This window comes from Oratosquilla oratoria, chromosome 2 (genome assembly GCF_046742065.1).
Source record: "Oratosquilla oratoria isolate Oo_2021 chromosome 2, ASM4674206v1, whole genome shotgun sequence".
Classification (NCBI taxonomy): domain Eukaryota; kingdom Metazoa; phylum Arthropoda; class Malacostraca; order Stomatopoda; family Squillidae; genus Oratosquilla; species Oratosquilla oratoria.
Window position 1 is genome coordinate 20,242,945 of NC_134778.1, and position 27,500 is coordinate 20,270,444.

The following is a 27,500-nucleotide window of genomic DNA, read 5'->3' on the forward strand; positions in this document are numbered from 1 at the left end:
TAAAAAATAAAGGTAACGTCACTAACGCCGTCTACGAAACGCACACGTGCACGGAGGTGCACTGGCCAATCAGAGGCCGCCTAGCAAGTCATTTAGGGAACACGGAAGTACACAAGGCAATCAGAGGCCACCTATCAAGTCACATAGGAAGTACTGGGGTACACCAACCAACCAGAGGCCGCCTATCAAGTCGCATAGGGAAATCTCCCATGTGGACATTTTCTTTGGCCTTTCTTACACCGGTCCATTTGCGACCTAGAGAAGTCCAAATGGAACAACAAAGAGCGAAGTAGACTTCATATTAGGAGATGAGAGCAGAAGCGTTAGCAGTGTAACGGTCATAAATAAAGTCAACATAGGGAGTGACCATAGAATAGTAGGTTGCACAGCTAAATTCAATTTCAGAGAAATCAACTAGTTTTAAGAAAATGAGCCTCGGAAAGGTTAAGGATACTAATAAGAAATTTCAGTTAGAAATTAGAAATAGATTCGAAGCTATAAGAACTAACGAGGACACCGTCGAAGATATTAATTTGAATTTGGTGAATATCATTAGGGAATCGGCAGAGAAAGTAGGAAGTACAAAAGACATTTGATAAAACAAATACTCCAAAGCTGCAAATGACCTAATTAAAAGAAGAATGACAATGCAGATTAAAAGCAGGAGAGACGAAATAGAAAGAGTGGAACTAAACAAGCTTATCAATAAAAGGCAGAGATTAGAGAAAAGAATGAGAAACATGGATGAAATAGAGGAAACTATTTGGAAAGGTAAAAGTATAAAAAGGGACCGAGCGCAGACATGCTTTAGGAAGGCAGCAAATGATATGTTTGAAAGATGGAAATGGAGAAATCATTAAATGTAGAGACAAAATGGTAAAAAGAGTAGAGGAATTTTACCAAGAGCTTTACTCGTCGAAGACCGCAGCTGAGTCAGTAAATTCATGTGAAGACGTTAGTAGTGTACCAGAGATTACAAAGGAAGAAGTAGAATTTGCTCTAAACAAAATGAAACGAGGAAAAACACCTGCGGAAGATGGTATATCGATAGACCTGTTGAAAGACGTAGGGAAATCAGCCCAGTTGTACACCCAGTGCTTACGTCAAGAAAGTGTTTCTGATGCGTGGTGCAATGCTATAGTGATTTTGCTTCATAAAAAAAGGAGACCAGAAGGACCTTAGTAACTATCGACCGATTAGCTTGCTATCAAATGTATATAAAGTATTCTCCAAGATCCTTACAAATAGACTAAGTCAAGTTTTAGATGGAAACCAACCGAGAGAACAGGTAGGCTTTAGCAGCCACGTTGGGGACCTGCTAGGATATGCAACAATGGTGTGGTCACGACACACCCAAAACATGTGAAGAGGAGAAGAAAATAAAATAGAGTAAAAGATGTTACGAAGCACAGCTTTCTGTAATGCTGCTCCTTCTATCATAATAGTACCACAATGTGATGTGGTGCCTTTCACTGGTTTTGTGCCTACTTCTTGGAGGCAAGCAAACGTTGTTCCTGTTTTTAAGAAGGGGGATAGATCGTCTATATGCAACTACAGGCCAATCAGTTTAACATCGGTTATAGGAAAAATGCTTGAATCAATAATAGTAAATAGACTCAGAGAACACATCGAAAAACCTAATTTGATTCGTGATTCACAGCATGGTTTCTCCAAGGGTAAGTCATGTGTGACTAATCTTCTATCCTTTTACACTAAAGTATATAAGGCGTCCGATAACAATGAAATATACGATGTTATTTACCTTGACTTTAGCAAAGCGTTCGACAAGGTACCACATCAGAGACTACTAAATAAAATCAAAGCCCATGGCAGAGGAGGAAAAGTGTTAGTTTTATGTTAATTTATTATTATTTACTATTTACCTGTTTGTTTATTATTTAACTATACCTATGCATTTATTTATGTATTTTATTTGTTATTTACATTAATATAGTTTTTATTTATTATTTTATTATTATGATTTTTTTTCGCATCCGACCTAGATATGGACCAAAAGGTCTCCTGTCGGCATGCTCCGCCTTTGTAATCCTTAGTAACAGAAAACAGCGGGTCACCATAAATGGAGTAAAATCTAGGTGGGGCAATGTTGCTAATGGGGTCCCCCAGGGCTCGGTTTTGGGTCCCTTGTTGTTCATTATGTACATAAACGACTTAGACGACGGGATAAATAGTGATGTTAGTAAGTTTGCGGACGGCACTGAAATAGGACGCCTAATTACGTCAGGAGACGACGCAGAGATTCTGCAGGATGATCTTAACAAATTGTTCACATGGTCGGTGAAATGGCAAATGAAATTCAATATCTCTAAGTGTAGCGTGTTAAACGTAGGGCTACACAACCCCGAAAATAGATACAGCTTAGATAACACGCTTTTAGAGAAAACTGAGTGCGAGAGAGACTTGGGAGTTCTAGTGAGTCCGGACCTTAAAACCAGGAAACAGTGCATTAGCGCCAGGAATAAAGCTAACAGAGCATTAGGTTTCATTGCTAGGACGGTAACGAATAGAAGTGCAGAGGTAATTATTAAACTCTATCTAGCGATAGTTAGACCCATCCTTGACTATGCGGTATAGTTTTGGTCTCCGTCCTACAGAATGGACATCAATCCACTACAATCAGTACAGAGAAGAATAACCAAAATGATACATAGCTCAGAAATTTGTCTTATGGAGACAGGCTTAGGCACCTTAATTTACACTCTCTGGAAAGACGCAGAGTGCGGGGTGATCTAATAGAGTTGTTCAAGTGGATCAAAGGTTATAACAAGGGTGATGCAAACAAGGTCATCATATCAAAACAACTGGGCAGTACTCGCAGACTTAATGGTTATAAACTGGACAAATTTAGACTTAAGAAGGAAATAGGCAAGAATTGGTTTACTAATAGGTTTGTCGACGAATGGAATAAACTTAGTAACCATGTAGTAAGCGCTGAAACTATCAGTTGTTTTAAGAAACGATTAGACAACTTTATGGATGGGGGGGGGGATGACAGGTGGTGATGGATACGGAGCTGCCTAGTGTAGGCCTTATGGTCTCTTGCAGTCTCCTTCATTCTTTTGTTCTTATATGCCCGTCGAAGGTCACACCGTTGATGGTAAAAATTTATAAAGGAGTAGCATGCCGACAGGAGACCTATTGGTCCATAACTAGGTCGGATGCGAAAAAATATTGTAATAATGATAGATAAATGAATATATAGAAATGATAATTATATAAATAATAACAAATAAAATAAATAAATAGATTAATTAGTAAAGATAAATAACAAACAAAAAGGTTAAATAGTAGATAGTTATAATAATTTGACAGATAACTAATAATAAATGATAATCAAGCAAATAATAATAGACAGCCAACTAATAACAAAGAAATAAATAGTATAAAATGAACGTCAGCAGTTACAGCATCTTGCTTAGGTGTTTATCTAAACGAATCTTGAAGCTTCGAACTGAACTACTCTGCAGGAAATTTATTCCATTAATATATACACGGCTGGCGAAGTTGTTTCTGCCCACTTCCAAATTAAATCTATTTCCTGACAGTTCGAGACCATTATTTCTTGTCGGATTCTCATTCAGTGTGAAAATTTGGTCATTTTCTATGTTCTCAGTTCCCTTTATAATCTTAAAGACCTGCATCAAGTCATCTTTGAGTCTACGCTTTTTAGGGGAAACAGATTCATATGTTTTAGTAGATTTTCTTATGATTTATTCTTTATATTTGGAATTAGTTTTGTAGCTCGTCGTTGTACTTTTTCTAATCTGTCTTTCATGAAATTCGGTGACCATACGGAAACAGCACGTTCCATTTTTGGACGGACTAACGATTTATATAGCTTGTTAATGAGTGATGGACTTTTGAAGAAAAAAAAAAAAAAAAAAAAAAAAAAAAAATCGCGCAATCAGTCCTAGAATCTTATTTGCTTTCTCAGAGGGTGAAATACACTGCTTAGATGATTTGAGATCGTTACTAATAATTACGCCGAGGTCCTTTTCACTATCCACTTTTGTTAACGAATTTCCAAATAACCCGTAATCGTTCTTACTGTTATTTTTACCTATGTGTATAACCTTGCATTTAGTTGAGTTAAGTTTCATTAGCCACTTTTCAAACCATTGCTGTATTCTATCAAATCTTCTTGAATATCTAATTGGTTTAAGTGATCATTTGCCATTCCGCACAGTTTTGTATCATCGGCAAATTTAGAGACAATCGATTTCAGTCCGTGGTCTATGTAATTTATATACAATATGAATAGAAGTGGCCCAAGAACGGAACCCTGAGGAACTCCACTCGTAACATTTTTTCACCTGGGAATTTTGCCATTTAGAACATATCTGTTTTCGATCGTTCAACTAATTACTAGTCCAACCTAATAGGCTACCACTTATTTCGTGTGAAGCTAATTTTGTAAGTAGTTTTTCGTGGGGGGCGGTATCAAAAGCTTTTACAAAGTCTAGATATATTAAATCTATATTGTTTGTTTTGTCATAATTCGAGATGACTGTGTTGTAGAACTCGAGTAAGTTAGTCACGCAAGAACGTTTCCGTCTGAATCTATGCTGGCTATCATTTATCAAACAGTTACTTTCTAAATGATGTTCGATAGCACCTCTGATGATAGTTTCCATAATTTTTCCTACGATTGAAGTCAAACTTATAGGCCTGTAGGTATTTGGTTTCTATTTATCACCTTTTTTTGAATATGGGAGTAACGTTAGCTAGCTTCCATTCTCTTGGGACATCTACGGATATGATGGACTTCTTGAAAATAATTTATAATGGAACAACAATCTCATTTTTCATTTCCTTTAAGATCCTTGGATGCCAATTGTCAGGCTCTGGTGCTTTATTAACTTTGAGTTTTTCTATACACCTTTTATTTGATTTGATTTTTATTTTATTTACCGTAGTAAGTTCACCCTAGACTTTTCACAGGTTTCAGTTCGGAGTTCACTTTGAGGTGTTTCGTTTACGAATACTGAGCTAAAATAGTTGTTTGAAATATCACACATTCCTTCATTTGAATATTCAAGTTGGACCGTCAGCAGATAATAGTGGATCGTGTGATGCCTAATAATCTTTTTTCTCTAATATAACTATAGAAATCTTTGTGATTCTCTTTGGATTTATCAGCAATATTCATTTCGTATTGTCGTTTTCGTTTTTTATTGTCTTTTTTAAATCTCTGTATTATTACATAAGTTTGATAATCATTAGTTGCACTCGATCACTTGTATTTCTTATAAGCCTCTCTCTTTTTAGCAATACTTTTTTCCAGTTTCTTTGTCAAGCTATTTTGGGCGAGCCTGATTGGGGGGGGGGGTCTCTCTCTCCTTAGACAGGATCTAGGTATGAATAATCTTAGTAAGAGTATTTTTAAACATTTCCCACATCTGGTCTACAGGTCTTTAGTTTAATTTTGCCTCCCAATCTGTAATATGAAGCTCCTGGCGTAGTCCTATAAACTGAGTTTACTGAAATCTATTCTGATTTTTTCAGCAGTTTGAATCTAAGTTTTAGCAATTTCTACATCGATTATCATGCTTTCGCGGCTAGTGATCAATAGATCGAGTAAATTTCCATGTTTTGTGGACTCTTTTACATGCTGAACTAAGTTATCATTACCGAGAAAATCTATCAAGCGACTCTATATATCCATGTTGAAGGGTCATCCAATCAATGTCAGTAAAATTGAAATCACCCATTATCAATAAGTCCTGATTGCAGAAACTAGACATTTCTTGCAACAGCAGTTTGTCGTCTGCTAATGATAATGTTTTGGTCTATATATTACACCCACATTCATTTTTTGTCCATTTGTTTGGGTTAATTCTACCCACAAACTATCACATGCATCCTGTTGTACTTTCTCTAAAACACATGCATGGACATTGCTTTTAACGTACAACAGAACATCCCCACCTTTCTTGTGGTTTCTATCGTAATGAAAGTATCTAAATCCCGCAATATTAAATTCAGCTCCAAACTATCCACCATTTAACCATATCTCAGTTATTCCTATCATGTCGAGATTTTCGCCTTTGACATACACTTGGATTTCTTGGAGTTTGTTCCTAATACTACGAGCATTAAAGTACATGGTTTTAAGAAACTCGTGAATTATTTCTTTTTGAATCGTTCTGAGTTTCAATACCATGCCTTACATGGTAGAGACAATTGTTCACCGTACAGTCGTTTGTAAGATGACACTTGTTCACCGGACAGTTGTCCACCGGGACAGTTCCTCACCGGGACAGTTGTCCACCGGGATAGTTACTCACGGAGCAATTTCCTACTGGACAGTTGTTCACCGGGCAGTCGCAAACCGAACAGTTGCTCACCGGATAGTTGTCCACCGGGACAGTTCCTCACCGGGACAGTTGTCCACCGGGATAGTTACTCACGGAGCAATTTTCTACTGGACAGTTGTTCACCGGGCAGTCGCAAACCGAATAGTTGCTCACCGGACAATTGGTCACTGGAAAGTTGCTCACCAGGCAGGTGGTCACCAAACAACGGACAAGTAGGACATTTGATCACCAATATTTTTTTCAAATACATAACTTCACACATTACATCAAGAATGCAGTTCTCGGACTTGGTATGAACTGCTTTATTAAACTAAATTCAAATAACACTTGTTTGTGTCAATATAAACGTCTCGTTTAAGAATTCTTATCAAAGGGGCTCATCACGTGAATTAGTGACCCTGACGTGACCTCTTACGCGAAAGGTCGACCACGGAGATTGGTCAAGTATCTATTTAACAATCTTACCATTGGCCAATTACGGATCCTATACAAGAAAATTACTTTAGAGGAGGTGCCTGTATCCTTTAGGTTTGCAGAGAGCTTTCTACAGATACTAAAATTTGCGGCAATTTGCGAAATAAGGCAGCATGGATAGTCCACACGTGCACAAACACACACCGCCCTCAAATGAATAGAATTGGCAGGCGACATGCAGAGTACACATCTTGGCTTACATAAGAAAACTTACCTTTGAAGCTCACCTCTTCTACCGGTGACTCCTCATCCCCCATGTCCTTCTGCAATTATAGCTAATAATAAACAACCAATACACAACAAAAATATAGATATGCAAACAAGTAAGCAAGCCTCTATGCAAAATTTTGTCCGCAATTTCAGGTTCTGACGTCAATAATAGATCTAGCCTCGATGGTTCTTCGTTATTTTTAAATCTAGTGTTTTCTTTTAACCATTGTTTCATTGTGTGTGTGTGTGTGTGTGTGTGTGTGTGTGTGTGTGTGTGTGTGTGTGTGTGTGTGTGTGTGTGTGTGTGTGTGTGTGTGTGTGTGTGTGTGTGTGTGTGTGTGTGTGTGTGTGTGTGTGTGTGTGTGTGTGTGTGTGTGTGTGTGTGTGTGTGTGTGTGTGTGTGTGTGTGTGTGTGTGTGTGTGTGTGTGTGTGTGTGTGTTGCTGACCTGCGTCTGTAGCGACTCGGCGAGTTTCACAATGAAGAAGTGGGTTTCATTCTGAGAATCGGACAGCCCTTCAAACCTGTTTTCCAAATTTCCAACCTGTGGAAGAAAATACGTTTTATATTACTTCATAAGCATAGCACCTACGATCGCATGGTCACTAATTCCATCTACTTTGTTCATAGATGAAAGGAGGCGGCTGTCTATGACGTTTGTTCTAAAACAAAAGTCAGTGTGTTGCTGACCTGCGTCTGTAGCGACTCCACATGTTGTACAAAGGAGGCATGGCATTTCTTCTGAGTGTCGGAGAACACTTCAACCTTGCGTTCCACATCTCCAACCTGTGGAAGAAATCATTTTTGATATGGCGTCATAACGAGTAAAAGCAGCAACAGCACTGTAGCCCGAGAGAGGCCAAAAGCAGTGTATGGGATCCAATGTATTTGACGTTTCACCCAGCAGGGCTTCTTCTTCTGAAGAAGCCCTGCTGGGCGAAACGTCAAATATATTGGATCCCATACTCTGCGTTTGGCCTCTCTCCTACATGGCGTCATAACATCGAGTAGTGATATCACAAAAGCGCCGTTCCTATACACTAAGAAAATCTCTCCTACGCCATACATCATGACAGCATATCTCATAACGTCATCGCATAGAATCAGGAATGACAACGACGAAAGTCAACAAAGGAAACGTACCAGCTTAACCACGAAGCTACGAGAGGTGTCATTTCTCTGTAAAAACTAAGTACGGACGGCAGTTAGCAGTCGACTTAATTCCTCGGGACTAGATTAATTCCCAGGTTGGAGAATTTTAGACATCCGATAGCTAAGTTGGTAGAGCGTCGGCTTTGCAATTTCGCGAGCCCGTGTTCGAATCCGGGGATGACTGTCGGAATTATATGTATATATATATATTTATATATATATATATATATATATATATATATATATATATATATATCAAATCAGCCATCCTGAGTCCGCTGCTGAACAAAGGCCTCCTTCATAGCATTCCATGATTCATACGAACGCGCCAACCTCTGCCACGCCACTCCTGCAAACCTCTCAATCTCGTCTCTCCACCTTCTGTCTGGTCTCCCTCTTCCACGCTTCCTATCTCGCGGCGTCCACTCAGTAACACACTTGCTCCATCGTTCATCAGTCGTTTGCACTAACCTGCACAATTCCACTTCTCTTTTACCGCCTCCACAATATCTCTCACTCTAGTCTGTTCTCTCACCCAACTTGCTCTCTTTCGGTCTCTCAGCGTTATTTCCATCATTGATCTCTCCATTCTCCTCTGTGCTGCAGTCCTTAGTTTTCCTTCCATCGCCTTCGTTAGTTTCCAAGTCTCACATCCGTAGATTATTGCTGGCAGAATGCATTGATTGTAAACTTTACGTTTCAAACAAAGGTAGAGGGCCTCTCAGTATTTTATTATATTTACCAAACACTTTCCAGCCAATTGTAATGCGTCTTTTTATTTCATTATCATGATCTTTCGTCACTTTCACCATCTGGCCTAAATAATTATACTCCTCAACTTCTTCAAGACTCTCACCATCAATTACAATCTCTTTACTTTGAACTCTCGTGTTAAACATTAATTTGGCTTTACTCTTATTCACTTTTAAACCTACTTTAAGACTTTCCTTGTTTAGATCACTCAGCATATCTTAACATAAGAACATAATTGCAAGTCTTCTGCTCTTTCTGAGATAAGAATAATGTCATCCGCAAATCTTAGGTGGTTTAAATATTCGCCATTAATTTTTAAACCTTTCTCTTCCCAACTCAATCTTCTGAAAATATCTTCCAAGCAAGCTGTAAATAGTTTGGGTGAAATGGTATCGCCTTGCCGTACTCCTTTCTCGATCTTGATCTTTTCTGTATCATTATGTAGTCGAATTATAGCGGTATTTTTCACATAGATATTTTCTAAAACTCTTACGATCTGTTCGTTTGTACCCTGATTGCGTAGCGAGTTTAGTATTGCTATTTGTTCTACCGAGTCAAAGGCCTTCTCGTAATCTACAAAAGCTAAACACAGAGGTATATTGTATTCTGTCGTTTTCTCGATTAGTTGGTTTATCGCCTGGAAATGGTCTAGAGTCGAATATCCCCTCCTAAAGCCTGCCTGTTCTCTCGATTGGTTTCCATCTAAAACTTGACTTAGTCTATTTGTAAGGATCTTGGAGAATACTTTATATATATTTGATAGCAAGCTAATCGGCCGATAGATACTAAGGTCCTTCTGGCCTCCTTTTTTATGAAGCAAAATGACTATAGCATTGCACCACGCATCAGGAACGCTTTCTTGACGTAAGCACTGGGTGTACAACTCAGCTAATCTAATATGAACTAATTTTCCTGCGTCTTTCAGCAGATCTTTCGATATACCATCTTCCCCAGGTGCTTTTTCTCGTTTCATATTGTTTAGAGCAAATTCTACTTCTTTGTAATTTCTGGTACACTATTAACGTCTACACATGAATTTACTGACTCAACTACAGTTTTCGACGAGTAAAGCTCTTGGTAAAATTCTTCTACTCTTTTTATCATTCTGTCCCTGCATTTAATGATTTCTCCATTTCTATCTTTCAAATATATCATTTAGCGTCTTCCTAAAGAATGTCTGCGCTCGGTCCCTTTTTATACTTTTACCTTTCCGAATAGTTTCCTCTATTTCATCCATGTTTCTCATTCTTTTCTCTAATCTCTCTTTCTCATCTCCCATGCTTATAATTCGCATGATCCTTCTTCTTTTAATAAGGTCATTTGTAGCTTTTGAGTATTTGTTCTCTCTAATGTTTTTTGTACATCCCATTTTCTCTGCCAATTCCCTAATGGTATTCACCAAATTCAAATTAATATCTTCGACGGTGTCCTCGTTTGTTCTTAGAGCTTTAAATCTATTTTCAATTTCTAACTGAAATTTCTTATTATTATCCGTAACTTTTGCAAGGCTGATTTTTTTTTTTTTTCAAAATTATTATTATTATTATTATTATTATTATCATTTTTTTTTTTACCCCTGTGGGGTATATGTATGTATGTAAAAGTAGTTTATTTCTCTCGGCCCTGAAATTGAATTTAGCTGTGCAACCTACCATTCTATGGTCACTACCTATGTTTACTTTATCACCGTAACATTGTTAACGCTTTTGCTCTCATCTCCTAATATAAAGTCTATTTCGTTCTTTGTTGTTCCATTTGGACGTCTCCACGTCCATTTACGACCTACACGTTTTTGGAAGAAAGTGTTCATTATCCTCATGTTGTAGTTCTCTGCAAAATTGACCCACATCTCGCCTCTGTCATTTCTTTCACCTACTCCAAGCTTCCCAATGCACGTCTCATCTCCCATATTCTTCTCTACTTTAGCATTAAAGTCTCCTATTACCAACGTGTACTTACTTTTTTTTAATTCATTACTTGACTTAAATCATCATAGAAGGACTCAGTTTCATCGTCTGAACTCTGTGAAGTTGGTGCATAAACCTGAACTATTTTTAGTGTACCTTTTACACAGCCTAATCACAATCCAAGCTACCGTGTCAGACAAACTACTGAATTTGAGTACGTTACCAGCAACCTCTCGGTTGATCAAGAATCCTACTCCACTAGATCTTTCTTTGTCCTTACCTCTATAGTAGAGCAGGTGGTGACCATCTTGTAATTTTATCAGCTTTTCTTCTGTTCTTCGGACTTCGCTCAGTCCTACGATGTCCCACTTGATGTTGTCTAGTTCTTCCATTAAACTCTCCAGCCTGTGGTCTTCTGAGAGACTTCTGACGTTGTAAGTATAGATCTTCATTTTCTTCATGTTGTTTAATGTCCAAATCTTTGGTCTACTTGGACAGTGCTTACTCACATTGGATGGCGCACTGCCCGTAAGCACACGAGGCAATACGGTTGGACCTTTAGGAGGCAATGATCCAACAGGAACGCCCGGTTTTATCTTGGTTGTGCTGTTCATGGTTGCTATGAAGGGTGTTTTTGGCAGTAATCTCACCTCCGTGCCTACTGGTTTCTGGTGAGATATTTCTCTGGTGTCACCTTATTCATTATATTCGGTGAAACCCTAAATCTATAGAGTACCCAATGGTCCACGCCGTCATCATGACGGTACCCCATATATCTATGAGGAGTTTCCCAGTTCGCCATCAGGGACGTGCCAGTTAGCAGTGGGTCCTGCGACTGTGCGTGTGAGCTGCTCTTTGTCTGATCTTTCTTACAAAACTTGTTCGATATACAAAAAAAACACAGAGAAATTAAGGTTCGGAATACCAAACGTTTTCGTCTATTACGACATCTTCAGAAGATGTAATAGACAAAAACGTTTAGTATTCCGAACCTTAATTTCTCTGTGGTTTCTGCGTGATTGTTTAGTCCTCCCTGCCAAAGTATAGTTTTTGAGAAAAAATGCTCTAAAGATTTTGCATTTTATCCTGTTATCCACGCTTAACCCGAAACCAGTAAAAATAATGGGGATGCTCTTCTGCTTCTGGACCTCTCATATATTCTTCTGTAATATCAATGTATTGCTCTCAGCTCTGAAACTGCATTAATGTAGGCAACATTCTTTTCTTTGATCACTACCTTCAATCACTATATTCAACCTAACCTAGCCTAGCCAGTAACATTACTTGCGCTATTGCTCAAAGTCCCTAATATAAAGTCTACTTCGTCCTGTTAGTGTGGGACAGCTCTTCCACTTTGCCCTGTAACTTTCCAATCTGTGGAAGATATGGCACAATTCCCTTGTGCTTCTCCGAGTTTATTTGTGACTTGCATGTTTTTTTGAAAGAATGTTCATTACGGTCACGTTGCAGGTCTCTACAAGACTGACTAACACATAACCTACCCCTGCCACTTTCTTCATCTACATCAATTTATGTATCACTGAAGTTACCGACTGGCGACCTGTATTTCTTATTCATTACTATTGTTATTCTAAATCCATCACCTGATTTACGTCACCGTAGGACCTGAAGTTCTTGCTTACAAAGGATTAGAAAGGCGGAGCATGCCGAGAGGAGGCCTTTTGGTCCATAACTAGGTCGGATGCTAAAAAATGTAATGATAGACAAAAAGATAAAAATTATAATACAAATAGAATAAATAAATTAATAATACGTCTACGTCTGGGGTATTGGCTGCTTGTTATTGTGGCAAAGTAGCATGCAGTCGATACTTTAGGGTCTATATGGGGCGCCCCTACGGACCAGAGCCACACATCATTTTGTCTATGATAGAAGAAATTCTGTTCATAGAGAAATGATGACACTTTTATACTACGACTGTCCCTCCGTTATGCTGTCCCCCAACCCCTTGTTGCTGTCCTGTACCATTTCTCTGAGTATTCTCTTTCTGTGATGGGGGGATTTCCCTGTGGTCGGGGAAAAGAATACTGCCACCAAGTTTCCCACTTGGATCGTAAGAGGCGAGAAGAAAGGGACGGGGAGAGGGACTAGGCATCCTTCTCCCTGTAGCCCCACGGGGCATATTCCTAAAAAGGAAAGTGAAGGCATAAGGGGTGCTGGAGGGCCTCGGACCAGCACCCTAAGGTTTGGGTCTTTTAATGTGCGTGGATGTGGTACAGATGAGAGTAAAAGGGAAGAGATAGGTAGTATGTTTGTGAGAAGAAAGATGGATGTGTTGGCTTTGAGTGAAACTAAGTTGAAAGGGAAGGGTGAGTGTAAGTTTGGGAATGTAAGTGGGAGGTTATCAGGAGTGAAGAGAGGGCGAGGGAGGGAAGGGGTGGCTATTCTAGTGAGTGAGGAGATAGGTAAACAGGTAGTGGAGTGGAAGGAGGTTTCCTCAAGGATAATGTGGATGAAGGTGAAACTGGGAAAGGAGATGTGGGTCTTTGTAAGTGCATATGGGCCTGGCAGTGAGAAGAGTGTGGAAGAAAGGGAGGCCTTTTGGATAGATTTAAATGAGTGCATAGAGGGTTTAGGAAGAAATGTCAATGTAATAGTACTGGGAGACCTTAATGCTAGGGTGGGAAATGGTCCAATCGATGGAGTGGTTGGGAAGTGTGGAGTTCCAGGAAAGAATCGTAGTGGAGAGTTGATGGTGGAAATGTGTCTAGAAAGAGAGTTGATGATAGCAAATACAGTGTTTCGGAAGAAAGTCAAGCATAAGTACACATGGGAGAGGGTGGTGGAGGGAAGGGTGGTAGATAGAGCGCTAATGGATTATGTAGTGGTAAATAGGATTATGATAGGAAGAGTTAAGGATGTACATGTGCTAAGGGGAGAGGGTGGGGGAATATCAGATCATTTTTTGGTGGAAGGTAAGCTGAGAGTGGAGGATAGATGGAGAAAGAGGAAAGGGACAAAAGGTAGGGAGGTTCTTAGAGTGAACTCCTTGAATGAAAAGGAAAAGGAGAAGGAGTACGAAAAGAAGCTGAAGGAGGAGTGGGAGGGAGTAAAGGATAGAGCAGAGATGGGTGTGGAGGAGGAATGGGGATGGTTCAAGGAGGGAGTCTTAAAGTGTGCAAGGATGGTGAGTGGAACAAGAAGGACAGGGGGAAATAGAAGAAAGGGTAGTGAATGGTGGGATGAGGAAACAAAGAAGGTTGTAGAAGAGAAGAAGCGATCATTCACAGATTGGTTACAAAAGAGGACGGGGGAGTCGTATGAGACGTACAAAGAAAAGAAAAGAGAAGTAAAGCAAAAGGTAAAGGAGGCAAAGAGGAGAGCAGATGTGAAATGGGGTAGGAGTATGACAGAAAATTTTGAAAGTAATAAAAAGATGTTTTGGAAAGAAATTAAGAGAGGAAGAGGAGGCAAATCAAGTAGGGAAGAAAAGGTAAAAGGTACAGATGGAGAGATGATAATGGAAGAGATGGCAGTAAGGGGAAGATGGGCAGAATATTTTAGGGAGTTGCTAAATGTGAAGGAGGATAGGGAAGGAAAGATAGTTGCAGTGGGAAATGCGAAGAAAATGAGAGTGATGAGTGAGGAGAATGGAGGAGAAATAGGGAAGGATGAGGGGAAGGCAGTTGTAAAGATGATGAAAGCAGGTAAGGCACCTGGTCTGGATGGATGCCATGCAGAATGTCTGAAAAAGGGAGGTTCAGTGATGGTGGACTGGTTGGTGAGGTTATTTAATGTTTGCTGGAGAGAGGGTAGAGTACCGGAGGACTGGAGAAGTGCCTGTATAGTTCCTCTTTACAAGGGAAAAGGGGACAAGTGTGAATGTAGTAGTTTCAGAGGGATTAGCCTGTTAAGTGTAGTAGGGAAGGCTTATGGGAGGATCTTAATTGAGAGGATTAGGAGAGGAACAGAAGGAGTAATTGGTGAGGAACAGTGTGGATTTAGGACTTAGGATTTAGGTAGAGGTTGTGTAGATCAGATCTTTGTGGTAAGACAGATATGTGAGAAAGCTATAGGAAAGGGGAAGGATGTTTTTTGGGCTTTTATGGATCTAGAAAAGGCTTATGATAGGGTAGACAGAAAGGCACTGTGGGAGGTTATGCAGATTTATGGGATAGGAGGAAAGCTTTTGGGAGCTGTCAAGAGTTTTTATGAGAGTAGTAGAGCATGTGTCAAGATTAGAAATGGAGAGAGTGAGTGGTTTGAAGTAAAGGTGGGACTTCGTCAAGGATGCGTTATGTCGCCCTGGCTGTTCAACTTATACATGGATGGGGTGGTGCGAGAGGTGAATGCTAGGGTAGTGGGTCAGGGATTGGAGATGATTAAAGAAAATGGAGAAAAGTGGGAAGTGAGCCAGCTGTTGTTTGGGGACGACACTGCGCTTGTGGCAGGGTCAGAGGAGGGATTGAGGAAGCTGGTGGCAGAGTTTGGGAGAGTATGTGATAGAAGAAAGCTAAAGATAAATGTGGGTAAAAGTAAGGTGATGAGATGTACAAGGGGTGAAAGTGGCAGTAGACTGGAAGTGAACATTAAGGGAGAGCGACTGGAGGAAGTGGATAGTTTTAGATACTTGGGTGCATGTGTAGCAGGAAAAGGTGGAGTGAAGGTGGAGGTAGAATGTAGATTGAGAGAAGCGAGTAAATGCCTTGGTGGTTTAAAGAGTGTAATGAGGAATAGACATTTAGGAATGGATGCGAAGAGGAGACTGTATGAAGGAGTGATTGTGCCAACAGCACTGTATGGGGCAGAAACGTGGAATATAAGAGAAGAAGAGAGAAGGAGTTTGAATGTGTTTGAGATGAGGTGTCTGAGAAGTATGGTGGGGGTTACTAGGCTGGATAGGGTGAGAAATGAGGAGGTGAGGAGGAGAACAGGGGTGAAAAAGGATTTGGGAGATAGGGTTGATGAAAGAATATTAGGATGGTTTGGACACATGGAAAGAATGAGTGAAGAAAGACTAGTAAAAGAGGTATGGAAGGCAGATGTGGAGGGAGTGAACATGAGGGGACGTCCTAGGATGAGGTGGATGGATGGGGTGAAGGGGGCTTTGGGGAAGAGGGGAATGTCTGTTGAGGAAGGAAGGGAGAGGACGGAAGACAGAGGTGAGTGGAGAATGGTTGTATATGGATGATGTTGTGACTGCATGAGGAGGAATGGGCGGGTGGGGTAGTATGTGTGAGTAAATTTTGACGCAGCCCGAAGGGATTTCTCTCCGTCCTCGCCTTATATGCAAAGGGGGACGGAGAGGGGGGGTCGCCGATTAAATGAAGCGGCCTTGCTGTGGATGTACTGTGTCTTGCGACACTGCTTCTGACCCAGGGCGGTGGGCAGGGTGCAGGGATGACCCGTCATCCAGGAGGTGCTCAGATGAGAGGGAGGGTGGGAGGGGCGTGGAGTGTATTTAGGGATGAAATGGGTGGGAGTGTTTTTATGCCTTTCCCTTTTTGGCTACCTCCCTTGGAAGGGGGAAAAAGCCTTGGTATATGTATGTATGTAATAATAATAAAAAAATGGCATATAATATACTATGCACCATCACTAACAATGCTGTCAATAATGGAGCAAGCACATTACCTAAGTCAACACAAAAATGGTGATAGTGAAACTCAAGAGGCACGGAATCGTGGGCGGCTGTGCAATATGGCGAGCCGCATTAAAATTTGGATGATTTGTAGTTTACCCTTTAAAAACTAATCTAATCACATTTTAAGAGCCGTATTTCAACTTGGATGACTTGTAGTTTACCCTTTGATGAATCTAATCACAATTCAAGCTACCCTCTCTGATACATATCCAAGTTTGACAACATTACCAACATTCTCTCGATTAATCAAGAATCCTGCTCTAGATGTTTTCTTCTTTTAGCCTCGTTCACACAGGCAATTCAAGTGTCCAGGTTACTTCAACTAGAGATGAAAGCGAGCAAGTACATGTTCACACAGGCCAAGTCAGAGACAAATGGCTTGCACACTTGCCCCGTACAAACGAATCTCCAGCTCGATGAATGAATGTCCCAAACCGGGATCTGCTAGGTCAGTGATTACTTGTATTATATTTACTTACATTTTAGGACACCTCAGACACTCTATTCTAGTTTGAATTACATTTCACATCATGGTTTCTTTGTTTAGCACAAGTCATATTGTACTCAAGAAATGATAGATTGTAAAATTATAGATCAACACCTCACTCCAAACGGACCCCCACAAAGAGGGAACGCGGAGTCAACCAACTATGTCTACTACCAGCTTTATTCTCAGAGTAACATTCGTGGCCCAGTGGCAAAAGCCCTCTTTTATACACAACTACTATCTTTTCATTTTCTTACAGACCTTCTTGCCCTCCCACAAAAACCAAATTCCGCGCGCGCAAGCGGTTGGTCTTACCTAGCAAATTCGCAAATCGCATTCCTCTGAAGAAGCTACAAGCGAAACCGCTCAGGAGGAATAAACTCGGAACGAGGAGACCCGTGACTCTCTTTTTCCACTTTTCTCAACTTGTCACAATGTCTCAACAATACTTATATTAATTAAGCGCCGCGCATAGGAGGGGAGTCACGCACCACCAATAAAATAAACAGAAAATGGATTTAGAATTGAGTAACTTTGAAATATATGTAACTTAGTTATTTTCTTCTAATGAGACTTGCGACTAGTTTGATTCAGTGACATGTGCGTGTGTTTTCGTCACCCAACGTTTTGCTTTTTATTTTGTTTGATCTAATTTTTTTTTTTTTTTTTTTTTTTTTTTTTTTTTTGACAAAATCGCGGCATGGGGTGTCAGGAGGGACTTTCTACCTTACTTCTGACGGCGCAAGAGAGTCACATCTACTACCATTGGATAGAAAAAGGATGAAAATAATGTCCTGTCCAATAAACCGGGTCTGGCCAATGGTGTCGTTTAACGTCCTTTCTATGCGCGTCATGGTGTTGCCCAAAGCACACGACCTTTGACCTTTAGTTGACCAAGATCCAACCGGATAGACCGTGATGGCATACCTTTTTGTGCTCCACATACTGGGTTGGGAAATTGTGGTAATACAATCTCACGTATTTGCCACCTGATTTGTGGTGAATCGTCTATGATGATGTCACCTTATTCAGTATATATGGAGGACCCCCTATACACTCATCGGTTGTCAAATAGTCCACGTCGTCGTCATTCCATGAGGACGTACCAGTTTGCAGTAGGTCCCCATGTCTGAAGGTGTGCTTGCCATCTGATCTTCGCCGCACCTTCCTCGCACAAACACTGTTGGGTATAGGTGGTCCTGAGGTGATTTTCATCTCTTGTAGTCACTGAGCTACTGAATCCTATCACCAAGTTCGGGGTATCTGATTTTACTTTAAATGCCACAAATTCGACTTACCTTGTGCTCTATCCCCTGCAGGATGTCCTTGTTGGCCTTGACGCCTCCATCTAGTGAATCAACCTTCGATGTAATATTGTCACTCTGTGAACAGATAATGCTAAATTAATATGGAGTACATAACGAAGTCAGACGAGGGGAAAAAAAATGACGAAAAAAGATTTAAAAGCAAATAAAGAAATATAAGAAATAAGTAGACGCCCAAACGACAAAACAAAACAAAGTGGCAAGGGTGGGTGGTATCAGGCAGGGTGAAATGTGACGTAATACTAATTGCATATCAAGTTCAAAACGTTGTACTTTGTACCTACGGTTAGGTTAAGTAAAGATAGTTTATGCTAGTTTAAGTTAGAAACTATTCAGCCAACAAAAATAGGCACTACACTTGACAGGCCTCGAACCAAGCATAAATGTCAAATGATACCCAGATATCTTTACAGACAAGGACAAAACTTAAATATCTGATATTACTCATAATACTCAGACATCTTGACAGGCCTCGCACCAAACATAAATATCTGATATGACACATAATATCGAGACACGTTGACAGACCTGTCACCACCAAGCAATAATATCTGATATGGCACAGCATGTTGACAGACCTAGCACCAAGCATGGATATCTAATATGACACGGAATACCCAGACATCTTGATAGACCTCAAACCAAGCACAAATATCTGATATGGCACATAAATCCCACACATTTTGACAGACCTCGCACCGAGCATAAATATTTGATATGACGCAAAATACCCACACATCTTGACAGACCTCGCACCAAGTATAGATATCTGATATGATACATAACACACAGACATCTTGGCAGACCTAGCTAGCACCAAAGATAAATTTCTAATATAACATAGAATACCCAGGTATCATGATATCTGATATGGTACAGGATAGCTAGACCTCTTGGCAGACCTTGTACCAAGCACAAATATCTGATATGACACACAACAGACCTCGTACAAAGCATCAATTTCTAATATGACATAGGATACCCAGGACCTTGCACTAGGCATACATATCTGATATGACACAGAATACCCACAGACCTCGCACCAACCAAGCATGGATATTTGATATTGCACAAAATACACACACATATTGACAGACCTCGCACCAAGTATAAATATCTGATATGGCACAGAATACCCAGACATCTTGACGTACATCGCACCAAGCATAAATTTCTAATATAACACGGAATGCCCAGACAACAACTTGACAGACCTCACACCAAGCATACATAAACACCTGATGTGAGGCAGAGTACCCACACATCTTTCTTGACAGACATTGCACTAAGCTTATTTGATATGACCCAAAACACCTAGACATCTTGATAGACCTCGCACCAAGCATAGATACCTGATATGACACAGAATACCCAGATCTCACCGCCGCAGAGGGGGTTTAGTGACCTGACCTGACCTGACCTTGTCAATTCGCTTGACCCTGTGACCTCACTTGTTTTGTGCGTCGTGCTATCCTATCCTACATTCTACAAACTGGTATATAAGAAACCGTGCCTAATTGTGGGGCTGTGACCATAAGAATGGAAAAGACTGCAAGAGACCTTAAGGCCTACACTAGACAGTTCCATGTCCTTTACCACATGTCATCACTCTTCATAAAGCTATCTTCTCTTCTCTTAAAACAACCAATTATTTCAGCGCTCACTATTCATTTACTAGATCTATTCCATTTGTTAACCACTTTATCGGTAAGCCAGTCCTTTGTCTATTTCCTTTCTTAAACATAAAGTTGTCCAGTTGTTCAAATTCATTACTGTGGTCACTTGGGGCTGTGTGGCTGGCTGGAAACCCACAGCCCCACAGAGGCAAGCAGTTGCCGTTATCAGTTCTCTTTGTGTGAAAAGAAGGAGGAAATACAGTGTTGCTGGACATGTATGGACCAGTCCTGAGATCGAATGTCAGGTCCTCAGGGCTGCACCTTCTGTGGGAGTTGAAAGTGTTGAAGAATTTTGAAGAGAAATGGAAGGGAGACGATCAGCGCGCACGTGTGTGTGTCTCCCTCTCTGTATGACGTGTGTGTGTGTGTGTGTGTGTGTGTGTGTGTGTGTGTGTGTGTGTGTGTGTGTGTGTGTGTGTGTGTGTGTGTGTGTGTGTGTGTGTGTGTGTGTGTGTGTGTGTGTGTGTGTGTGTGTGTATGTATGTGTGTGTTGACCTGCGTCTGTTAAGATTCCGCGTGTTTCATAATAAAAAAGTGGGTGTTATTCTGACCTTCCAACAGCTTTTCAACCTTACCCTCCAAATTTCCAACCAGTGGAAGAAATTATTAATATGAAATCATAAGCATGGCACCTACGATTCCATGGTCACTGATTTTATCTACTTTATTCATAGAGATTGAGGGACGGTTGTTTCTGATGTTAGTTCTAAAATAAAAGTGTGTTTGTTCCAGACCTGCGTCTGTAGCAACTCCGTGCCTTGTACCACGGAGGCCTGGCCCTTCTTCTGAGTGTCGGAGAGCTCTTCAACCTTGCCTTTCAGTTGTCTAACCTATGGAAGAAATTATGTCTTGTGTGAAATCATAGTCATAGCACCTGTGATTCTATAGTCACTAAATCTACTTGCTTTATTCACAGAGAAAAGGATGCGATTGTTTCTAATTTTGTTCTAAAGCAAAAGTGTGATCATTGCTGACCTGCGTCTGTAGCGACTCCGCATGTTGCACAACGGAGGCCTGGCTCTTCTTCTGAGTGTCGGAGAGCTCTTCAACCTTGCCTTTCAATTGTTCAACCTATGAATTAAATGTCTGATAATAATAATCATAGCACCTATAATTCTAGGGTCACTAATTCTATTTACTTTACTCAAAGAGGAAAGAGGGCGATTGTTTCTGGCGTTTGTTCTAAAACAAGTGGGATCATTGCTGACCTGCGTCTGTAGCGACTCCGCATTTTGCACAACGGAGACCTGGACCCTTTTCTGAGTGTCGGAGAGCTCTTCAACCTTGCCTTTCAATTGTTCAACCTGTGAATTAAATGTCTGATAATAATAATCATAGCACCTATAATTCTAGGGTCACTAATTCTATTTACTTTACTCAAAGAGGAAAGAGGGCGATTGTTTCTGGCGTTTGTTCTAAAACAAGTGGGATCATTGCTGACCTGTGTCTGTAGCGACTCCGCATTTTGCACAACGGAGACCTGGACCCTTTTCTGAGTGTCGGAGAGCTCTTCAACCTTACCTTTCAAACTTTCAACCTGTGGAAGAAATCATGTCTGATATGAAATCATAATCATGGCACCTACGATACGATGGTGACTAGTTCTATCAACTTTATTCATAGAGAAGGTAAGGAGCATATGCCGGGAGGCTACATAGCTGCGTATTTGCCATATGCGCTTGGGATGTTGGCGTAGGCAATAATCACTGCTAGCAATCTGAGAGGAATGCGAGATTCGAACCCATAACTAGATTAATCCGATTAGGCCACCAGCATTACTATTTCTTGTAATAGTGAACGCTGTTCTCTCACATCATAGTATGGAATAACATTTCGTTCTTTGTAAAATCAGACTTCTCAAAGTCCATTCATGACCTACATTCCTTTGGAATATTTCATTACTCTCATGTTGGGAGTTTTCTGCAAAACTAATTAACGCTCAACTCTGTCATTTATCTCACCTATTCCAATCTCCCCCAACCTACCAATATAGACCATGGACTAAAACCTACTGTTTCCAAATTTGCTGATGATACAAAACTGTGCGGAATGGCAAATGATCACTTAAACCAATTAGGTATTCAAGAAGACTTAGATAAATCACAGCAATGGTCTGAAAATTGGCTAATGAAATTTAACACAATTAAATGTAAGGTAATGCACATAGGTAAAAATAACAGTAAGTACGATTACAAGTTATTTGGAAATTCGTTAACAAAAGTACATACATACATATACCAAGGCTTTTTCCCCCTTGCAAGGGAGGCAGCCAAAACGGAAAAGGCATAAAATCATTCCCACCCATTCCATCCCTGAATACACTCCACACCCTTCCACCCTCCCTCTTATCTTAGCACCTCCTGGATGACGGGTCATCCCTGCACCTTGTCCACTGCCCTGGGTCAGAGGCAGTGTCGCAAGGTACAGCACATCCACAGCAAGGCCGCTTCATTAAATCGGCAACCCCCCCTCTCCGTCCCCCCATGCATAAAAGGATAGGACGGGGAGAAATCCCTTCGGGCTGCGTCAAATTTTGCTCAAACATACTACCTCACCCCCCCACCCCTCCACCATCCCACCTCATGCATCACAATATCATCCATATACAACCATTCCCCATTCATCTCTGTCTTCTGTCCTCTCCCGTTCTTCCTCAACAGACATTCCCCTCTTCCCCAAAGCCCCCTTCACCCCATCCATCTATCTCATCCTCGGACGTCCCCTCGTATTCACTCCCTCCACATCTGCCTTCCATACCTCTTTTACTTGTCTTTCTTCACTCATTCTTTCCATGTGTCCAAACCATCCTAATATTCTTTCATCAACCCTATCTCCCAACTCGCTTTCCACCCCCGTTCTCCTCCTCACCTCCTCATTTCTCACTCTATCTAGCCTAGTAACCCCCATCATACTTCTCAGACACCTCATCTCAAACACATTCAAACTCCTTCTCTCTTCCTCTCTTATGTTCCATGTTTCTGCCCCATACAGTGCTGTTGGCACAATCACTCCTTCATACAGTCTCCCCTTCGCATCCATTCCCAAATGTCTATTCCTCATTACACTCTTTAATCCACCAAGGCATTTACTCGCTTCTCTCAATCTACATTCTACCTCCACCTTCACTCCACCTTTTCCTGCCACATTTGCACCCAAGTATCTAAAACTATCCACTTCCTCCAGTCGCTCTCCCTTAATACTCACTTCCAGTCTACCGCCACTTTCACCCCTTGTACATCTCATCACCTTACCTTTACCCACATTTATCTTCAGCTTTCTTCTATCACACACTCTCTCAACCTCTGTCACTAACTTCCTCAATCCCTCCTCCGATACTGCCACAAGCGCAGTGTCTCCGCAAACAACAGCTGGCTCACTTCCCACTTTTCTCCATTTTCTTTTACCATCTCCAATCCCTGACCCACCACCCTTGCATTTACCTCTCGCACCACCCCATCCATGTACAAGTTGAACAGCCAGGGTGACATAACGCATCCCTGAAGAAGCCCCACCTTTACCTCGAACCACTCACTCTCTCCATTCCTAATCCTGACACATGCTCTACTACTCTCGTAAAAAGATCTTGACAGCTACTAGAAGCTTTCCTCCTATCCCGTATATCCGCATAACTTCCCACAGTGCCTTTCTGTCTACCCTGTCATAAGCCTTTTCCAGATCCACAAAAGCCCCCCCCAAAAAAAAAACATCCTTCCCCTTTCCTATAGCTTTCTCACATATCTGTCTTACCACAAAGATCTGATCTACACAACCTCTACCTAAATCCTAAGTCCTAAATCCACACTGTTCCTCACCAATCACTCCTTCTGTTCCTCTTCTAATCCTCTCAATCAAGATCCTCCCATAAGCCTTCCCAACTACACTTAACAAGCTAATCCCTCTGAAAGTACTACATTCACACTTGTACTCTTTTCCCTTGTAAAGAGGAACTATACAGGCACTCCTCCAGTCCTCCGGCACTCTACCCTCTCTCCAGCACACATTAAATATCCTCACCAGCCAGTCCAACATCACTGTACCTCATTTTTTTTTTAGACATTCTGCATGGCATACATCCAGACCAGGTGCCTTACCTGCTTTCATCATCTTAACAACTGCCTTCACTTCATCCCTCCTTATTTCTCCTCCATTTTCCTCACTCATCACGGTCATTTTTTTTAGCATTTCCCACTGCAAATATCTTTCCCTCCCTATCCTCCTTCATATTCAGTAACTCCCTAAAATACTCTGCCTACCTTCCTCTCAATGCCTTCTCTTCCATTATTATCATCTCTCCATCTGCACCTTTTACCTTTTCTTCTCTACTTGATTCACCTCCTCTTCCTCTCTTAATTTCTTTCCAAAACATCTTTTTATTACTTTCAAAAATTTCTATCATACTCTTACCCCATTTCACATCGGCTCTCCTCTTTGCCTCCTTTACCTTTTGCTTTCCTACTTTCACAGATTGGTTACAATCTGTGAAAGCTCGCTTCTTCTCTTCTACAACCTTTTTTGTTTCCTCATCCCACCACTCGCTACCCTTCCTTCTATTTTCTCCTGTTCTTCTTATTCCACAGACCATCTTTGCACACTGTGTGACTTCCTCCTTGAACCATCCCCATTCCTCCTCCACTCCTAGCTCTACTCTATCCTTCACTCCCTCCCACTCCTCTCTCAGCTTCTTCTTGTATTCCTTCTCCTTTTCCTTTTCATTTAAAGAGTTAACAAAAGTGAATAGTGAAAAAGATCTCGGCGTAATTATCAGTAACGATCCCAAATCACCCAAGCAGTGTATTTCAGCCTCTGAGAAAGCAAATAAGATTCTAGAACTGATTGCGCGATCTTTTGACTTCGAAAGTTCATCATTAACAAGCTATATAAATCGTTAGTTAGTCCACATTTGGAGAATCCTGTTTCCGTATGGTCACCGAATCTCATTAAAAGACAACGGCGAGCCACAAAAAACTAATTCCAAATATAAAAAATAAATCATACGAAAATCGACCGAAACATATGAATCTGTTTTACCTAAAAAAGCGTAGACTCAGAGATGACTTGATACAGGTCTTTAAATTTCTAAAGGGAATTGACAACATCAAAAGTGACACAATTTTCACATTGAATGAGAATCAGACAAGAAACAATGGTCTCAAACTGTCAGGAAATAGATTCAATTTGGAAGTGGGTAGAAACAACTTTGCCAACCGTGTAGTTAATGAATGGAATAAACTTCCTGCACAGGTAGTGCAATGTAGTTCAGTTCGAAGCTTTAAAAATAATTTAGATAAACACCTAAGCAAGATGCTGTAATGATAATGCTTTATTTTTTATTATTTGTTTTTGTTTTGTTATCATTTGTCTATTTGATTCTCATTTACTATTAGTTATATGTCAATTTATTATTATTTACTATTTACCTGTTTGTTTATCATTTATTTATGTATTTTATTTGTTATTTACATTATTATAGTTTTTATTCATTAATCTATTATTATTATGATTTTTTTTCGCATCCGACCAGGGGGTCTCCTGTCGGCGTGCTCAGCCTTTGTAATCCTTTGTAATGTTTATAGGATACCATCCCCGTCTCATCTTTCGTACAAGACCTGTCCGATATGGGTGACCCTCCACAGATTTTCATCTCATAACCGACATAGCTCTTGTCGTCATTCAGATACTAAAATCTATCCACCAACCTCCAAGTATCAGCTCTTAGAACTCGACTCACCATATCCTCGACAGCTCTTGTCGTCATTAAGATACTAAAATCTATCCACCAACCTCCAAGTATCAGCTCTTAGAACTCGACTCACCATATCCTCGACGGCACTGACGTGTTTTTCCAGGAGGTACCTGTTGGAATTGATACCACCTTCCAGCGAATCAACCCTCGTCATGAGCTTGTCCCTCTGTGAACGGATAAAGCTAAGTTAATATGAAACACAGAAAGAGGATCAAAAAGAAATCATAGATATCACAAGACAGAGCAAAATGAAGATAAAACGAAACAAAATAACGAAGTAAACGAAATACCGGCCAAATCAAACAAAATGGGGAGTGGGGATGGCAGCCAAGGTGAAATATAAGTTGGGTTAATTTAGGAACTACTTTACACACACACGCACACACACACACACACACACACACACACACACACACACACACACACACACACACACACACACACACACTTACACACACACACACTTACACACACACACACTTACACACACACACACACACACACACACACACACACACACACACACACACACACACACACACACACACACACACACACACACTGCACGCTAGACACCTTGGAAGACTTTGCATCAAACACGAACATCCGATACGACATATAACATCCGGACCTCAATACACATACTACTTGTCTTCTCTGCCTTGCCTTCACCCATACACTCAAGAACCCGTGTCTAAATCGTATACTTTTACCAATCGTGGTTGAATTAATGTACCCCAGCTTTTCTCCAATTCCTGTAACATAGAATTGCTACTTCATGAGGTGTTTGGAAATTATAATCTGGTATCTATAAACGCACTGATCGGCATGGAACCCCAGAAAAGTCGCGAAATCCTTTTGAGGGGTCGGTCACGTGACAATGTGTGTGCGTGTGCGACTCACCATGATCACGTGTTGGACTCGTAGTAATGGATTTGAATTGGGCAAGTTTACTTTTAAGAAGGGACTAGGCAAGAACTGGTTCGCCAACAGAGTGGCCAACGAATGGAATAGACTTGGCAACAATGTAGTGAGCGCTGAAGCATTTGCTTCTTTTAAAAGAAGATGAGATAGCTTTATGGATGGGGTTGACAAGTGGTAAGTGACATGGAACTGCCTAGTGTAGGCCTTACGATCTCTTGCAGGTGTCTCCACTCTTATATTCCTATTATCTCCCTCTCTGTCTGTCTGTCTGTCTCTGAACACCTATTGGATAGGGATGACAGGTGGTAAGGAACATGGAACTGCCTAGTGTAGGCCTTATGGTCTTTTGCAGTCTCCTCCATTCTTATGTTCTTATGATTGTAATGCCGTGTGTTATGCTCTCCCCCTTGTGGCACAGTGTTAGTGTATTGGACACGGCACTAAGAACTAGTGCAAGGGTGGAGCGTTGCGTGCCCGACCCCCCAGACGATCCCAACTACAAGGACCCCATTCATACTTGTAACAAAGATCCTTTATGCATGTGTGCTTACAGCACCTAGCACCTTCGCCCACGGGCAGTTGCTCTGTAGGCCTCTTGGGCACTTGACGTGCTCCCTCTGTACGCATAACCTACCGATTAATAAACCCACAAACAACCGTAACCACCTGTTTCACTGCCGCCCCTTCCAACATGCTTGCAACCACCCCTTACCTGCAGAGACTGAACCAGATCGATGATCTTCTCCTCCCTTTCCTGCTGTTCCTTGGCCATCTGCACGAGTTTCTGGAGTATGACCTCTTTGACGTCCTCCTTCACGGGGGTCACGACCTCGGTGCTGAAAGAGGAACCTGTCAAGGTCGCCATCGCAAAGGCGACCTGGAAAATAGGCGACCGCATAGCGCTGGG

At 41.0% G+C, this 27,500-nt stretch overlaps 1 protein-coding gene across 9 annotated transcripts in view; it reads right to left on the bottom strand.

The window, feature by feature from the left end:
* Positions 1-27,500, bottom strand: part of LOC143037584 (uncharacterized) — a 31,170-nt gene that overhangs the window by 3,575 nt on the left and 95 nt on the right. For 4 of the 9 annotated variants that reach the window (XM_076206038.1, XM_076206030.1, XM_076206082.1 and 1 more), the window contains exons 1-10: positions 27,306-27,500; positions 25,740-25,835; positions 21,368-21,463; positions 21,135-21,230; positions 20,902-20,997; positions 20,661-20,756; positions 18,224-18,307; positions 7,712-7,807; positions 7,470-7,565; positions 7,027-7,075 (exon numbers count right to left, since the gene is read on the bottom strand). The exon at positions 27,306-27,500 is cut by the window's right edge. In XM_076206038.1, coding sequence (XP_076062153.1) covers positions 7,027-7,075; positions 7,470-7,565; positions 7,712-7,807; positions 18,224-18,307; positions 20,661-20,756; positions 20,902-20,997; positions 21,135-21,230; positions 21,368-21,463; positions 25,740-25,835; positions 27,306-27,491 — 991 coding nt within the window. In that variant the 5' untranslated portion in view covers positions 27,492-27,500. The remainder of the gene's footprint in view (positions 1-7,026; positions 7,076-7,469; positions 7,566-7,711; positions 7,808-18,223; positions 18,308-20,660; positions 20,757-20,901; positions 20,998-21,134; positions 21,231-21,367; positions 21,464-25,739; positions 25,836-27,305) is intronic. The other 5 variants (XM_076206101.1, XM_076206092.1, XM_076206065.1 and 2 more) reach the window with 4 other exon arrangements.